Source organism: Chiloscyllium punctatum, chromosome 21, assembly GCF_047496795.1.
Source record: "Chiloscyllium punctatum isolate Juve2018m chromosome 21, sChiPun1.3, whole genome shotgun sequence".
Classification (NCBI taxonomy): Eukaryota; Metazoa; Chordata; class Chondrichthyes; order Orectolobiformes; family Hemiscylliidae; genus Chiloscyllium; species Chiloscyllium punctatum.
In genome coordinates, this window is record NC_092759.1 from 19,763,161 (window position 1) to 19,780,141 (window position 16,981).

General features: G+C 45.7%; 1 protein-coding gene across 4 annotated transcripts in view; it reads left to right on the top strand.

Moving 5' to 3' along the window:
* The first annotated feature begins 13,371 nt into the window (after positions 1–13,371).
* Positions 13,372–16,981, top strand: part of atp1b2b (ATPase Na+/K+ transporting subunit beta 2b) — a 123,045-nt gene continuing 119,435 nt past the window's right edge. For all 4 annotated transcript variants that reach the window (XM_072591672.1, XM_072591673.1, XM_072591674.1 and 1 more), the window contains exon 1: positions 13,372–13,611. In XM_072591672.1, coding sequence (XP_072447773.1) covers positions 13,503–13,611 — 109 coding nt within the window. In that variant the 5' untranslated portion in view covers positions 13,372–13,502. The remainder of the gene's footprint in view (positions 13,612–16,981) is intronic.

Consider the following 16,981-nt stretch of genomic DNA (forward strand, 5'->3'; position numbering starts at 1 on the left):
CGTGCCTGGGATTCCCTGAATTTCAGATGTGGATCCAGGGACAAGTGTCAGCTCTGGGATTCAGGGGAAACTGCATTTCTGCCGAATGCCAGGAGTGGGATCTTCAACGTCCATCGGAAAGGCCAGGAGACTTTGGTTTAACCTCAGCAGAGCTGTCAGCATCTGTGGAGAGGGCAGACACAGTTTACACTTTGAGTCGTCTGATGAAGAATTCAGAAAGCAGTTACAAATCAACCGCAATTGCATGGGTCTGGAGGCAAGACTAGGTAAGGATGGCAAATTTCCAATCCCTGGAGAAAGGAGTGAACTAGCTGGGGTTTTTACAACAATCCACTGCGGTCCCACAAGCTTTACTCAACATTTTACTGAATTCAATTCTAACATCTGCCACGGTGGGATTTGAACCCATAACTGCAGACCATCAACCTGGGAATCAGATTTCTAGCCCAGCTACATTATCGTCATACCATGAACTCTCTGACCTGCGGAGGTAAAGGGAGAACGTCATAGTTAATTAAACCAAACACCCAGAAAAGCTCACCTTGCATCATAATCTGTTAAAGTATGAGTGACAGAGAACTCCCAAATTCCACTAGTTAAAGAAAATAACATCAATTTATTCTTTAACTTTAAAAGTGAACATTAATCAATAAACCTTGATCAGATCTCCCTCTCAGCCCTGTCCTCCCACCCTTTCCAATTTATCCTCACCCCGCTGTGAACATCTTTGGCACTCTCCCCAATCCATTTACATCTTCCCGAGAATTGCTCACTGACAGACTAACGGAAAGAAAGATATGTTTTTTTTTGGTGTTATGAAGTTGAAGGCGTGTACCGTAACTTTAAGAGAGAGTGAATGCTGTTCCGCACTGAGAGCTTATAAGCACCTGTCATTTGACTAACTAGCAGTCCCAGAGTGTACTGGAAAATTGAAAATATGCCACATTTGGCTATGAAATTGATACCTGCTGTTTTGACAAAAATTTGAATTTAACTAATCAGTTTAAATTATGCCCCAGGATACTGTTATGACACAGCAGTGAACCCCTCTGCTAACTAAACCAAACACTCAGAAAAGCTCACCTCACCTCATAATCTGTTAAAGTATCAGTGACAGAGAACTCCCAAATTCCACTATTTAAAGAAAAAATAATATCAATGTATTCCTTAAATCTAAAAGTGAACATTAATCAACAACTATTCACAACTCTAAGCCCCCCTTTCTCTTAACTGCTTATTACCTGCCTCCAACTCTACAACAATATGCTGTTCCGATAAGACACTGATTAAAATAACATCAACTTCATTTCCAAACCATACAGCGGGAGTTGTCTCCGGTGTCTTCTTCCTTTCAGCTGAAGATCTCCCTGGGTCATCTTCTGTCTTTTTACTGCAAATATTTTTCATAGAGAGGGTTTCCTATTTTCCTGGGTCTCTCTCGATGGCAGTTGCTCTGTTTCCAATTTTCAAAATGTCTGCATTTTTATATCCCCAACATCGGATTATCTCATTGATTCAATGTTGGCAAAACAATAAATTCAAACTCGATTTGCTTTTAGTATTGTTATGAAATTGAAGGTGTGGACTGTACCTTTAAGAGAGAGTGAAGGCTGTTCTACACTGACAGCTTACAAGCACCTGCCATATGACTAGCTAGCAGTCTCAGAGTGTACTGGAAAATTGAAAATATGTAACATTTGTCTGTGAAATGGATACCTGAGTTTTGGTTGCTGTTTTGACAACAATTCAAATTTAGCCAATCAGTTTAAATTATGCCCCCGGATACTAAAACCCAATCAATTTTGAATTCATTGTTTTTGCCAACCTCAAACCAATGAGACAATTCAATGTTAGGGGAATAAAGAAGCAGGCATTTTGAGAGTTAGACAGAGTCAACTGCCATTTAGAGAGACTGCCTTCCAAAAACCTCTCCATCAAAGCTCCCTTTCTTATATGAAATATCTTTGCAGTAAACGACAGAAGACGACCCAGCGGGATCTTCAGTTGAAAGAGGGAGGACACCGTAGACGACAGCCAATGTGTGGTTTTGAAATTAAGTTGATGTAATTTTAATACAGATTTTTATGGGAACACCATATCGTTATAGAGTTGGAGGCAGATAATAAGCAGTTAAGAGAAAGGGGGGCTTAGAATTGTAAATAGTTGTTGATTCATGTTTAGTTTTAAAGTTAAAGAATAAATTTATATTATTTTTTCTTTAAATAGTGGAATTTGGGAGTTCTCTGTCACTGATACCTCCCCTGTCTAGGTGACATCCTCAGTGCTTGGGAGCCTCCTGTGAAGCGCTTCTGTGATCTTTCCTCCGGCATTTATAGTGGCCTGTCTCTGCCGCTTCCGGTTGTCAGTTCCAGCTGTCAGCTGTAGTGGCCGGTATATTGGGTCCAGCTATCTGTATATTGCGTGTGTGACACGACCACCTATCCTTAGTAGCCACACACTCAGATGACAAACAACATGAGTTCGACTGGGACAACACTACTATTATAGGACAAGCCAAACAGAGAACAGCCAGGGAATTCCTAGCGGCATGGCACTCATCCACCGATTCAATCAATAAGCACATCGACCTGGACCCAATATACCAGCCACTGCAGCGGACAGCTGGAACTGACAACCGGAAGCGGCAGAGACAGGCCACTATAAATACCGGAGAAAACATCACAGAAGCGCTTCACAGGAGGCTCCCAAGCACTGAGGATGTCACCTAGACAGGGGACGGAACGTCTGCAACACAAATTCCCACCTCGGCGAACAGAACCACAACAGAGTCAATCAGGCCAAGGATCTAATTTTACTGCTAGGCTATTTAAGGAAGACATACTGTATTGGGTATGTCACGTGAATTTGTTGAAACCTTATTATAATAGAGAGAAAGAACTGGAGAAACAGGTGTTAATTACTGCTCCACAGAGTGAGGAATCAAATCCAGATGTTGTGGAGTTTGATGTGCCTCAAAATACGTTAAATAATGAGCAAGTCCCTGAGGAGTGGGATGGGTTAGTGAACTCTTTGTCTCAGGAGCAAAGAACCCAGTTGAAAAGTTTGTTGCAGTTGTATGAGGACATATACAGGAATAAGATGGGGAGGACTAATGCTATTGTGCATGAGGCAGAAGTAGGGAACACTGTTCCAATAAAACAACACCCCTACAGACTTAATCCTCTCAAAGCCACACAGTTCCAGAAGGACGTGGATGCGATGCTCGACAAAGATATCATCAAACTGAGTCAGAACGAGTAGGGGTCACCGATCGTGTTAGCTCCCAAATCTGACAGGACTCAACAATTTTGTGTGGGCTATCGGGAGGTCAATATTGTAAATGAATCAGACTCCTATCCAATACTAAGGTTGGACGACTGTATAGAGAAAACCAGGTTACATCACAAAGTTGGACTTACTGTGTAGTTATTGGCAAGTACCTTTATCAGAGAAAGCAAAAGAAGTTTCTGCATTTGTAACCCCAAATGGACTACATCAATCCAAAGGGATGTCCTTTGGAATGAAGAACACACCAGCCACATTCCAAAGTCTCATGAACAGAGTATGTGGCTGGGTTAACAAACTGTGCAGTCTATCTGGACGATGTAGCGATCTTTAGTAAGTCTTGGAAAGATCACATGGTACAGTTGGCAGAGCTCTTTGAATGACTATGAGAAGCAAAACTGGTGATAAACTTAAAGAAAACAGACTTCATGAAGGCAGAGGTGACATTCGTGGGACATAACAAGAATATTTCAACTTCCCCTCCCACTTTTCCGAGGACATGCAGGTCCCGGGCCTTCTCTATCACCGCTCCCTCACCACCCGACGCCTGGGGGAAGAATGCCTCATCTTCCACCTTGGTACCCTCCAAACCTATGGCATCAATGTGGACTTCACTAGTTTCCTCTTTTCCCCTTCCCCCACCTTACCCCAGTTCCAACCTTCCAGCTCAGCACCACCTTCATGACCTGTCCTTCCTGCCAATCATCCTTCCCACCTATCCACTCCACTCTCCCCTCCGACCTATCACTTTTACCCACCTCTGTCCACCTATTGCACTCTCAGCTACCTTCCCCCCAGCCCCACCCCCCTCCCATTTGTCTCTCCACCCCCGAGGCTCCCAGCCTCATTCCTGATGAAGGGCTCCTGCCCGAAACATTGACTCTCCTGCTCCTCGGATGCTGCCTGACCTGCTGTGCTTTTCCAGCACCACTCTAATCCAGACTCTAATCTCCCGCATCTGCAGTCCTCACTTTCACATGACAAACATGGAAGGTTGACCCCAAATAACGCAAAGATGAAGGCCATTGAGGAATTGCCATGGCTATCGTCAAAGAAAGAGGTACGTCGATTTTTGGGACTAAATGAATTCTGTTGGACACTTGCTCCAATCTTCAGCAAGATAGTGGCACCACTGACAGATTTACTAAAGGAGAACACAGAATTTCAGAGGACAGAACAATGCCAGGAGTAAAAGCAGTATTAACCACTGCATCACTTTCAGCTACACCAAATTTTTTGAAACCCTTCAAAGTTGCAATCGATGTGAGTGATATAGGAGTTGGAGCTGTACTGCTACAGGAAGGTGATGATGGAATAGATCGGCCAATTGGCTACTTTTCAAAGAAACTCAACACCCACCAGTGAAAGTATTCTACCATCAAAGAGGAATGATTGAATTTGGTACTGGCTTTACAACATTTTAATGTTTATGTGACAAACAATGTGTCAGAGACAGTTGTGTGCACGGATCACAATCCTCTTACATTCTTAGAACGCTTTAAAGACACGAATATGAGACTATTTTGTTGGAGTCTTCTGTTAAAGACTTTTAATTTACAAATTGTACATGTTGTGGATCGTAAAAATGTGATAGCAGGTGTGTTATCTTGGATTTAAAGGATAACGTATAGATAAGATTGAACAGACACCAATATATGCCCGTGTGCAGAAATTAATAGGAACTTAGATTAATGATCTATGTATTTCATTGTAAAGGCGTTAAGAATTAGATAAGAAAGAAGCCACCTTTTCATTATGATGATCCATTATTCTTATGAAGTTGAAGGTATAAGAGAGGGTGAATAGTGTTCTGCACTGAGAGCTCACACACACCTGTCATATGACTAGCTAGCAGTCCCAGAGTGTCCTGGAAAATTGAAAATATGTAACATTTGGCTGTGAAATAGATACCTTGAGTTTTGGTTGCTGTTTTGACAACAATTTAAATTTAGCCAATCAGTTTAAATTATGCCCCAGGATACTGAAACCAAATTGAGTTTGAATTTATTATTTTTGCCAACTTCAAACCAATGAGACGATCTGATATTAGGGGATAAAGAAGCAGGCATATTGCGAGTCAGACAGAGAGAGTAAACTGCTATCGAGAGAGACCGCCATTCAAAACCCTCTTTATCAAAGGTCCCTTTTTCATATGAAATATCTTTGCAGTAAACAACAGAAGATGACCCAGGGAGATCTTCAGCTGAAAGAGGGCAGACACCGGAGATGACAGCTATTGCTTGGTTTTGAAATGAAGTTGATGTAATTTTAATACAGTTTATATGGGAACACCATATTGTTATAGAGTTGGAGGCAGATAATAAGCAGTTAAGAGAAAGGGGGGCTTAGAGTTGTGAACAGTTGTTAATTAATGTTCACTTTTAGATTTAAGGAATAAATTGATATTATTTTTTCTTTAAATAGTGGAATTTGGGAGTTCTCTGTCACTGATACTTTAACAGATTACGAGGTGAGGTGAGCTTTTCTGAGTGTTTGGTTTAGTTAGCAGAGGGGTTCACCGCTGTGTCATAACAGTATCCTGGGGCATAATTTAAACTGATTAGTTAAATTCAAATTGTTGTCAAAACAGTAACCAAAATGCAGGTATCAAAAAAAAACAAATCTTTCTTTCCTTTAGTCTGTCAGTGAGCGATTCTCGGGAAGATGTAAATGGATTGGGGAGAGTGCCAAAGATGTTCACAGCAGGGGGTGAGGATAGATTGGAGAGGGTGGGAGGACAGGGCTGAGAGGGAGATCTGATCTAGGTTTATGAGGAGGGCGTTAGAGTAGATGGAGAGATACTGTTCCTGTTCATAAAAGGATTGAGAATGCGATGTCATAGATTGAGCTACAGGGAGGGGCTGATTAGGCTGGGGCAGTTTTCCCTGGAGCGTCGGTGGCTGAGGGATGATCTTATAGAGGTTTATAGAATCATGAGGGACATGGATAGGATAAATAGTCAAGATCTTTTCCCTGGGGTGGGGGAGTCCAAAACTAGAGGGCATAGGTTTAGGGTGAGAGGGGAAAGATATAAAAGAGACCTAAGGGGCAACTTTTTCACGCAGAGGGTGGTACGTGTATGGAATGAGCTGCCAGAGGAAGTGGTGGAGGCTGGTACAACTGCAACATTTAAAAGGCATCGGGATGGGGATATGAATAACAAGGGTTTAGAGGGATAAGGGATAAATGCTGGCAAATGGGGACTGGATCAGATTGAGATGTTTGGTCGGTGCTGACGAGTTGGGTCTGTTTCCATGCTGTGTGACTCTACATATATTTGTATAAAATTTAAAGTGAATCTCCAAAAAAAAACCTGAGGTGAGTAAAAGCTTTCTCACACAGAGAGTGGTTAGGGTCTGGAACGCACTGCCTGGAAACGTGATGGGGGCAGGTTAGATTGAGGCTTTCAAAAGGGGTGTTGGATGGTAATCTAAACAGAAACCCAGTGTGTAAGGCACTGGGGACAAGGCAGGAGAATGGGACCCAGTCATTTCACTCATTCGGAGAGCCAGTGCAGACCCATATCCCTCCAAACCCTTCCTATTCATATACCCATCCAGATGCCTTTTAAATGCTGTAATTGTACCAGCCTCCACCACATCCTCTGGCAGCTCATTCCATACACACACCACCATCTGCGTGAAAAAGTTGCCCCTTAGATCTGTTTTATATCTTTCCCCTCTCACCCTAAACCGATGCCCTCTAGTTCTGGACTCCCCGACCCCAGAGAAAAGACTTTGTCTATTTACCCTATCTATGCCCCTCATGATTTTGTAAACCTCTATAAGGTCACCCCTCAGCCTCCGACGCTCCAGGGAAAACAGTCCCAGCCTGTTCAGCCTCTCCCTGTAGCTCAAACCCTCCAACCCTGGCAACATCCTCTCAAAATGTGAAGATAAAACACAAGGACCGTGGATGCTGAAGGTCTGAAACAAGAGCAGAAATCACTGGAGGAAGTTCAGCAGATCTGGCATAAGTACGGAGAGAGAAACAGAGTTAACCTTTTGGGCCCAGTTCTGAAGAAGGACCACTGGACTTGAAATGCTGTCTCTGCTTCCTCGCTCCACAGACGCTGCCAGACCTGCTGAGTTTCTCCAACAATTTCAGCTGAAAATGTAACTGCCTGTGTTTCCCACCCACCTGAATTCCCATTTCCAATTAGAATTGGGGGCCCTGCTTTCCTGAAGAAGGGCTTATGCCCGAAACGTCAATTCTCCTGCTCCTTTGACGCTGCCTGACCTGCTGCGCTTTTCCAGCAACACATTTTTTAGGCCCTGCTTTAATCCCAGCATTTGCGGAGACAGAAACAGACTTCATGTCTGACAGCAGTGATCAGGTGCCTTACCCTGAGCCCTCAGGTGGGGGTGGCTCGGTGGTTAGCACTGCTGTCTCACAGCACCAAGGTCCCAGGTTTGATTCCAGCCTTAGGTTACTGTCTGTGTGGAGTTGCACATTCTCTGCGTGGGTCTCCTCCCACAGTCACAAAAGATGTGTAGGCCAGGTGGATTGGCCATGCTAAATTGCCCATAGTTTTAGGTTTATTAGTCAGGGGTAAATGTAGGGGAATGGATCTGGGTGAGTTCATGCGGACTTGTTGGGCTGGAGGGCCTGTTTCTGTACTGTAGGGAATCTAATCTAGATGGCCTTGTTTCAGGGATTTGGGAAATATTGGCTCTATAGACAATAGATGCAGGAGTAGGCCATTCTGCCCTTCGAGCCGGCACAACTATTCATTATGATCATGGCTGATCATCCTCAATCAGTATCCTGTTCCTGCCTTATCTCCATAACCCTTGATGCCACTATCCTTGAAAGCTCTATCCAACTCTTTCTTAAATGAATCCAGAGACTTGGTCTCCACTGCCTTCCACACAGCCACTACTCTCTGGGTGAAGAAGTTTCTCCTCATCTCTGTCCCCTTATTTTTAAGCTGTGTCCTCTGGTTCGGGACTCACCCATCAGCGGAAACATGTTTCCTGCCTCCAGAGTGTCCAATCCTTTAATAATCTTATATGTCTCAATCAGATCCCCTCTCAATCTTCTAAACTCAAGGGTATACAAGCCCAGTCGCTCCAGTCTTTCAGTGTAAGGTAATCCCGCCATTCCAGGAATTGACCTTGTGAACCTAAGTTGCCCTCCGTCAATAGTCTTTTCTCAAATTTGGAGACCAGAACTGCAAACAATACTCCAGGTGTGGTCTCACCAGGGCCCTGTACAGCTGCAGAAGAACCTCTTTGCTTCTATACTCAACCCCTCTTGTTATGAAGGCCAGCATGTTATTAGCCTTCTTCACGACCTGCTGTACCTGCATGTTTACCTTCATTGACTGGTGTACAAGAACACCCAGATCTCTTTGTACTGTCCCTTTACCTAACTTGACTCCATTTAGGTAGTAATCTGCCTTCCTGTTCTTGCCACCAAAGTGGATAACCACACATTTATCCACATTAAACTGCATCTGCCATGCATCTGACCACTCACCTAACCTGTCCAGGTCACCCTGTATTCTCCTAACATCCTCCTCACATTTCGCCCTGCCACCCAGCTTTGTATCATCAGCAAATTTGCTAATGTTACTATTAGTACCACCGTCTATATCATTAATATATATTGTAAAAAGCTGCGGTCCCAGCACTGATCCCTGCGGTACCCCACTGGTCACTGCCTGCCATTCCGAAAGGGAGCCGTTTATCACTACTCTTTGTTTCCTATCAGCCAACCAATTTTCAATCCAAGTCAGTACTTTGCCCCCAATACCATGCGCCCTAATTTTGCTCACTGACCTCCTATGTGGGACTTTATCAAAGGCTTTCTGAAAGTCCAGGTACACTACATCTACTGGATCTCCCTTGTCCATCTTCAGAGTTACATCCTCAAACAATTCCTGAAGATTAGTCAAGCATGATTTCCCCTTCATAAATCCATGCTGACTCTGACCTATCCTGTTACTGCTATCCAGATGTGTCTCACCGGAAATGAACAGGTGATTATAAAAGCACACATGGGGCAATGTCTCTCTGCTTAAATGCCCTTTGCATTTGAGCAAAGGATGGAATACAATGAAAATAAGTAGCGGCAACTTTCTGATGTTGCAGATGGTGTTGAATGGTTCACATGACCAGCTGACAGGATAGCTCACTGCTGACACCTGCTGGTTATCAGTAAAATTAAAATCTTTGAGCTGGATAAGAAATGACTTGAACCTTTACACAACTTTCAGCATCTTTAGGATGTGTCAAAGCAGCCAGAGGAAGTACTTTGCAAACCCAGTCAGGTTTGCAATGCTAGAAATATGGCACTCAACTCGCACACAGCAAGGCCCCAAAAGCATCAGCAGCACGATGCCGAAGTTAATTAAATTTCACGACATCAGTTCGGGGATCCTGTCGTCCCCTCAGTAGAACCTGGGAGAACTCTCCTGGGTGATGCCTCGAAAGACAAGTCTGGGGAAAACATTACTGCCCGTTGATAGACTCAATGTTAATGATTCAGTCAAATCACGATACTGCCGACAATGCAGCACTCCCCCAGCACTGACCCTCCGACAGTGCCCACTCCCTCAGCACTGACCCTCCGACAGTGCCCACTCCCTCAGCACTGACCCTCCGACAGTGCCCACTCCCTCAGCACTGACCCTCCGACAGTGCCCATTCCCTCAGCACTGACCCTCCGACAGTGCCCACTCCCTCAGCACTGACCCTCTGCAGTGCAGTGACTCTCTATTGTCAGGTAGGGGGCTTAAATTGCAATCAAACAACAGCTTGCATTTATGTAGCATCTTTAGTATAGTAGTTCTTCCCTCAGTGTAAAGCATAGATCCTCAAACAGGAAAGATCAGAGGGTGTAGGGGCTGGAGGGGGTTACAGAGATAGGGAGGGGGTGTAGGGGCTGGAGGGGGTTACAGAGATAGGGAAGGAGTGTCGGGGCTGGAGAGGGTTACAGAGATAGGGAGCGGTGTACGGGCTGTAGGGGGGTTACAGAGATAGGGAGCGGTGTACGGGCTGTAGGGGGGTTATAGAGATATGGAGGGGCTGTTAGGGGTTACAGAGATAGAGGGGTGTGTGACAGTGACAGTGAAAATGAACAGTCGAGGGCCAAAGGGATTTGGATGAAATCAGGTTTCTATCAGGTGGGAACAGGAAGAATCATTGAGAGCAGAATGACCAAAGCACTGGACACCCTCTGGCAGTGAGGATGACTCCCCCCCCCCCCCCCCCCCAGGGACAAGGAAAGCTGACCGTTTAAGGTCCAATGGTATTGTGGGTTCCTCCTGGTGTGTGAGGGGGTTGTGATTGGAATTTCTGCCTTTACACACCACACTCCCAACACCAAGCTGCTCCTGAAGTGGTCTCACTCTTGTTGTCTCCATCCCGTTCGACAGGGAGGGTGGGTTCTGCCACCGCATTACGTGGCATCACAATACTGACCACACCACACACTGGGCGAGCTCTGGTTACCATGGCATCCTTTATTCTCCTTCTTGTCTTTTAGACAACAATCAATGCCACCATTTTCCATGAATTGAGATCTGTCCCACTCTCTCCCTCCCTCTCTCTCAGGCGGTTGAATAGTATCACGCCAACAGGCAGCTTGACCAGGCTTTTCCGTTCGGAACCTTGTTAATAATGACCTATATTAAAAGAGGTAAGCTGAAGGTAACCTATAACCTCCAGAAGGTCATGCAGCAAATGTTTTTCATCTCTCTGGCATCTCGTCCTGACTCAGGAAACCTCAAAGACTCATGGGACGTGGGTGTCGCTAGGTGGGCCTGACCCTAGTTGTCCCCCTTGAGAAGGTGGGGGTGAGCTGCCTTCTTGACCCGTTGCAGTCCATGTGCTGGAGGGTAGACCCACAATGTCCCTGAGGGAGAGAATCCCAGGATTCCACACTGAGGGAACGGCGATATATTTCCAAGTCAGGATGGTGAGGGGCTCGGAGGGGAACTTGCAGGGGGTGGGGTTCCCATGTATCTGCTGCCCCTTGTCCTTCTAGATGGAAGTGGCCGTGGGTTTGGACGGTGCTGCCTGAGGATCTTTGGTGAGTTTCTGCAGTGCATCTTGTAGCTGGTACACACTGCTGTTACTGAGCGTCGGTGGGTAAGGGAGGGAGGGGATGTTTGTGGGTGTGGGGCCAATCAAGCGGGGGCTGCTTTGTCCCTGGATGGTGTCGAGCTTCTTGAGTGTTGTTGGAGCTGCCCCCATCCAGGGGCAAGTGGGGAGTATTCCGTCACCCTCCTGACTTGTGCCTTGTAGATGGTGGGACAGGTTTTGGGGGGAGTCAGGAGGGGAGTTACTCCAGCTGTTGTAGCCACTGTGTCTATGTGGTGAACAGTGATCCCCAGCATGAAGACTGTGGTGGGAAGGGGGTTCATTGATGTTAACACCACTGAATGTCAAGGGGCGTCAGTTAGATGGTCTTTTCCTGGAGATGCTCAGTGTCTGACAGTGAAAGAGAGACTTATTTTGGAAGTGCAGTGATTTGTGCAAGGTAGGAAACATGGCAGACAATTTGTGCACTGCACGATCTTACAAACAGCAACATGGTGGAAACGTGACAGAGCAGATCACTGTCTACATACAGCTGTTTGTGGGATTGATCCTCACCCTGGGACACCCGGGAAAACCCACTTGCCATTCTCCAGTTTCGCCAAGGCCTTTATACCAGCGCGATGTTTGGTATCGATTAAAGTGGGACAGGTATGGGGAGACTGGCAGCTGTTTAAGGTGCATTGAAGATGGTTAAGAGGAACCAGCAGGTAGAGGAAAACAATCTGCTCTGTTTCAGGTGGAAACATTCAACCTGAATATCTCAGCTGGGCTGGGGATATGATCTCAGCAATCACACCCTCACTCAGACAGAAGGGGGTCTCTGGAACTTTTACCCCTCACTCAGATAAAGGCGGCCAACTGGAAACTTCAGAGCTCAGATCGATAGCTTATTTGTGTTTTTTTTTTCTGGGCAAGATGTGATCACAGGTTAAGGAAGAGAGACCAGTAGGATGATGTTCAGATATAGATCAGCCACAATTGGATGGGCTTTCCCCGTCTCTAATGCATCCAATGTCCACACAGTGAGAATTAGGTTGGGGATGATCCCACAGAACCTTGTATTCGTTAGAGTTTAGAAGGTCGAAGGGAGATCTAATAGAAACTTCCAAGATAATGCATGGCTTAGAAAAGGTGGATGCTGGGAAATTGTTCCTGTCAGGTGGGAATACTAGGGCCCGTGGGCACAGCCTTCGAATTAGAGGGGGTCAATTTAGAATGAAAATGAGGAGACATTTCTTCAGCCTGTGGTGGGCCTGTGGAATTCATTGCCACGGAACAGATTGGAGGCCGGGACATTAAATATCTTCAAGGCAGGGATTGATAAATTCTTAATCTTGCAAGGAATTAAGGGATACAGGGAGTGTGCGGGTAAGTGGCACTGAAATGCCCAACAGTTATGAGTAAATGGCAGAGTGGACTCGATGGGCCGAATGGCCTTACTTCCACTCCATGTCGTATGGTCTTACACCATTCTAACAGGGTAATGGGTGTTTCTGATGACCGACGGGGGAATCCAGAACCGACGTGGGGGACTGGTTTACAGTCTAAAGGAGACTGGGTAGGACTGAGATGAGGAGAAATGGCTTCACCCGGAGAGTGGGGAACCTCTGCCTTGGAAAGCGGCCCATTCCAAAAATATTGGATGCTTTCAACGAAGGAGTTGGATGTAGCTCTCCAGGTTGAAGGGAATGGGGGAGAAAGCAGGGAACAGGGATGATCAGCCACAATCCATTGGAATGGCAGAGCAGGCTCAAGGGGCCGAATGGCCTTCTTCCGCCCCGATTCTGTACGTTTCTTTGAGTGAAGCCTTTCGAAGTTGAATAGCCTGAGGACCTTTCCTACCTGAGCTGTAGAAAGTGTTAAACGGGAGTCCTGTCACAACCTAAAATAGCCTTGGCAGGAGTGATGGGAACAGGAACAAAAAACAGTACTTTTCAAAGCCTCTTGGAGGATCTGGACAGGCGAATATTAATGAAGAGGGTGGGGAGAGGATTAGCGCGTATGAATGTTAAGCAGGAGGAGGATTATAAACAGGTTCAGCCGCATCTTTTGACAGTCCAACTGGTCTTGCTATGCGTGTGTATGTTTGTGTGCTGCTGCATTTAACTGTTTGACTTCTGACTCTAACCTCAATTGTGTTTGCCTCGACCACTTCCAACTTTAGTGAAGATGGCTCCCAAGGTGAAGAAATCATTTGGTCAGACCATGCATGAGTGGGGAGAGTTCTTGTGGAACCCAAGGACACGGGAGTTCCTGGGGAGGACTGGCTCCAGTTGGGGTAAGTCAGTGAGGTTCCCTGCAAAATGTCTCAATTCTGTTGTTGGTCTTTCCTGTCTACCCCTGGGCTCCAGCTCACTGGGAGACTTGCAATTAGCCCGAGGGAACTTTCAATCTCTTAAAAGTTTTGCGTCTCTCGACTGTTTCTTCCAGGTGTTTGCAAAGATGTAAGTAAATCCTGGGAGATAGAGAGGGTTAATTTTCCTGTGGTCCAGGTTATGAGTCTTCCCGCTGGGTGACTGTGTACTTGTCTGAGCAGAATGGGAAAGCCGAAGCCAAACTCCCCCCTTACTGAGGGAATGGGGAGGGGGGAATAAGGGAGCTCGATAACTTCACTCCCCGACCCCATCCAATACTGGGCTAGAAACCCTCCAGGCTAGAGGGGGTAAACACCACTGAAATTCAGGAGGCAATTAAAACCCATTCAAACAGCGGGGGCTCCGTTTACCCTCATTGGAGGGGCGGGCTTAAACATTGGATACAGAGGTGGATCACCCTGAATATGGGGCCATGGGGAAACACCCCTGGAATATAATAACCCCTTACAGTGTTCCCCACCACTGGAATATAATAACCCCTTCCAGTGTTCCCACCACTGGAATATAATAACCCCTTCCAGTGTTCCCCATCACTGGAATATAATAACCCCTTCCAAAGTTCCCCACCACTGGAATATAATAACCCCTTCCAGTGTTCCCACCACTGGAATATAATAACCCCTTCCAGTGTTCCCACCACTGGAATATAATAACCCCTTCCAGTGTTCCCACCACTGGAATATAATAACCCCTTCCAGTGTTCCCCACCACTGGAATATAATAACCCCTTCCAGTGTTCCCACCACTGGAATATAATAATCCCTTCCAGTGTTTCCCCACCACTGGAATATAATAACCCCTTCCAGTGTTCCTACCACTGGAATATAATAACCCCTTCCAGTGTTTCCCCACCACTGGAATATAATAACCCCTTCCTGTGTTCCCCATGACTAGAATATAATAACCCCTTCCAGTGTTCCCTACCATTGCAATATAATAGCCCCTTCCAGTGTTCCTCACCACTGTAATATAATAGCCCCTTCCAGTGTTCCCCGCCACTGTAATATAATAGCCCCTTCCAGTGTTCCCCACCACTGCAGTGTAATAGCCCCTTCCAGCGTTTCCCCACCACTGGAATATAATAACCCCTTTCCAGTGGTCCCCACCACTGGAATATGATAACCCCTTCCAGTGTTCCCCATCACTGGAATATAATAACCCCTTCCAGTGTTCCCCATCACTGGAATATAATAACCCCTTTCCAGTGGTCCCCACCACTGGAATATGATAACCCCTTCCAGTGTTCCCCATCACTGGAATATAATAACCCCTTCCAGTGTTCCCCATCACTGGAATATAATAACCCCTTCCAGTGTTCCCCATCACTGGAATATAATAACCCCTTCCAGTGTTCCCCACCACTGGAATATAATAACCCCTTCCAGTGTTCCCCATCACTGGAATATAATAACCCCTTCCAGTGTTCCCCATCACTGGAATATAATAACCCCTTCCAGTGTTCCGCATCACTAGAATATAATAAACCCTTCCAGTGTTCCCCACCATTGCAATATAATAGCCCCTTCCGCTGTTCCTCACCACTGCAATATAATAACCCCTTCCAGTGTTCCCCACCACTGCAATATAATAACCCCTTCCAGTGTTCCCCACCACTGCAATATAATAGCCCCTTCCAGTGTTCCTCACCACTGCAATGTAATAGCCCCTTCCAGTGTTTCCCTATCACTGGAATATAATAACCCCTTCCAGTGTTCCCCATCACTGGAATATAATAAACCCTTCCAGTGTTTCCCTATCACTGGAATATAATAACCCCTTCCAGTGTTTCCCACCACTGGAATATAATAACCCCTTCCAGTGTTTCCCACCACTGGAATATAATAACCCCTTCCAGTGTTTCCCACCACTGGAATATAATAACCCCTTCCAGTGTTCCCACCACTGGAATATAATAACCCCTTCCAGTGTTTCCCACCACTGGAATATAATAACCCCTTCCAGTGTTTCCCACCACTGGAATATAATAACCCCTTCCTGTGTTCCCCATGACTGGAATATAATAACCCCTTCCAGTGTTTCCTACCACTGGAATATAATAACCCCTTCCAGTGTTCCCCACCACTGGAATATAATAACCCCTTCCAGTGTTCCCCATCACTGGAATATAATAACCCCTTCCAGTGTTCCCCATCACTGGAATATAATAACCCCTTCCAGTGTTCCCCACCACTGGAATATAATAACCCCTTCCAGTGTTCCCCACCACTGGAATATAATAACCCCTTCCAGTGTTCCCATCACTGGAATATAATAACCCCTTCCAGTGTTCCGCATCACTAGAATATAATAAACCCTTCCAGTGTTCCCCACCATTGCAATATAATAGCCCCTTCCGCTGTTCCTCACCACTGCAATATAATAACCCCTTCCAGTGTTCCCCACCACTGCAATATAATAACCCCTTCCAGTGTTCCCCACCACTGCAATATAATAGCCCCTTCCAGTGTTCCTCACCACTGCAATGTAATAGCCCCTTCCAGTGTTTCCCTATCACTGGAATATAATAACCCCTTCCAGTGTTCCCCATCACTGGAATATAATAAACCCTTCCAGTGTTTCCCTATCACTGGAATATAATAACCCCTTCCAGTGTTTCCCACCACTGGAATATAATAACCCCTTCCAGTGTTTCCCACCACTGGAATATAATAACCCCTTCCAGTGTTTCCCACCACTGGAATATAATAACCCCTTCCAGTGTTCCCACCACTGGAATATAATAACCCCTTCCAGTGTTTCCCACCACTGGAATATAATAACCCCTTCCAGTGTTTCCCACCACTGGAATATAATAACCCCTTCCTGTGTTCCCCATGACTGGAATATAATAACCCCTTCCAGTGTTTCCTACCACTGGAATATAATAACCCCTTCCAGTGTTCCCCACCACTGGAATATAATAACCCCTTCCAGTGTTCCCCACCACTGGAATATAATAACCCCTTCCAGTGTTCCCCACCACTGGAATATAATAGCCCCTTCCAGTGTTCCCCACCAATGCAATGTAATAGCCCCTTCCAGTGTTTCCCTATCACTGGAATATAATAACCCCTTTCAGTGTTCCCCACCACTGGAATATAATAACCCCTTTCAGTGTTCCCCACCACTGCAATATAATAACCCCTTCCAGTGTTTCCCTATCACTGGAATATAATAACCCCTTCCAGTGTTTCCCTATCACTGGAATATAATAACCCCTTCCAGTGTTTCCCTATCACTGGAATATAATAACCCCTTCCAGTGTTCCCCACC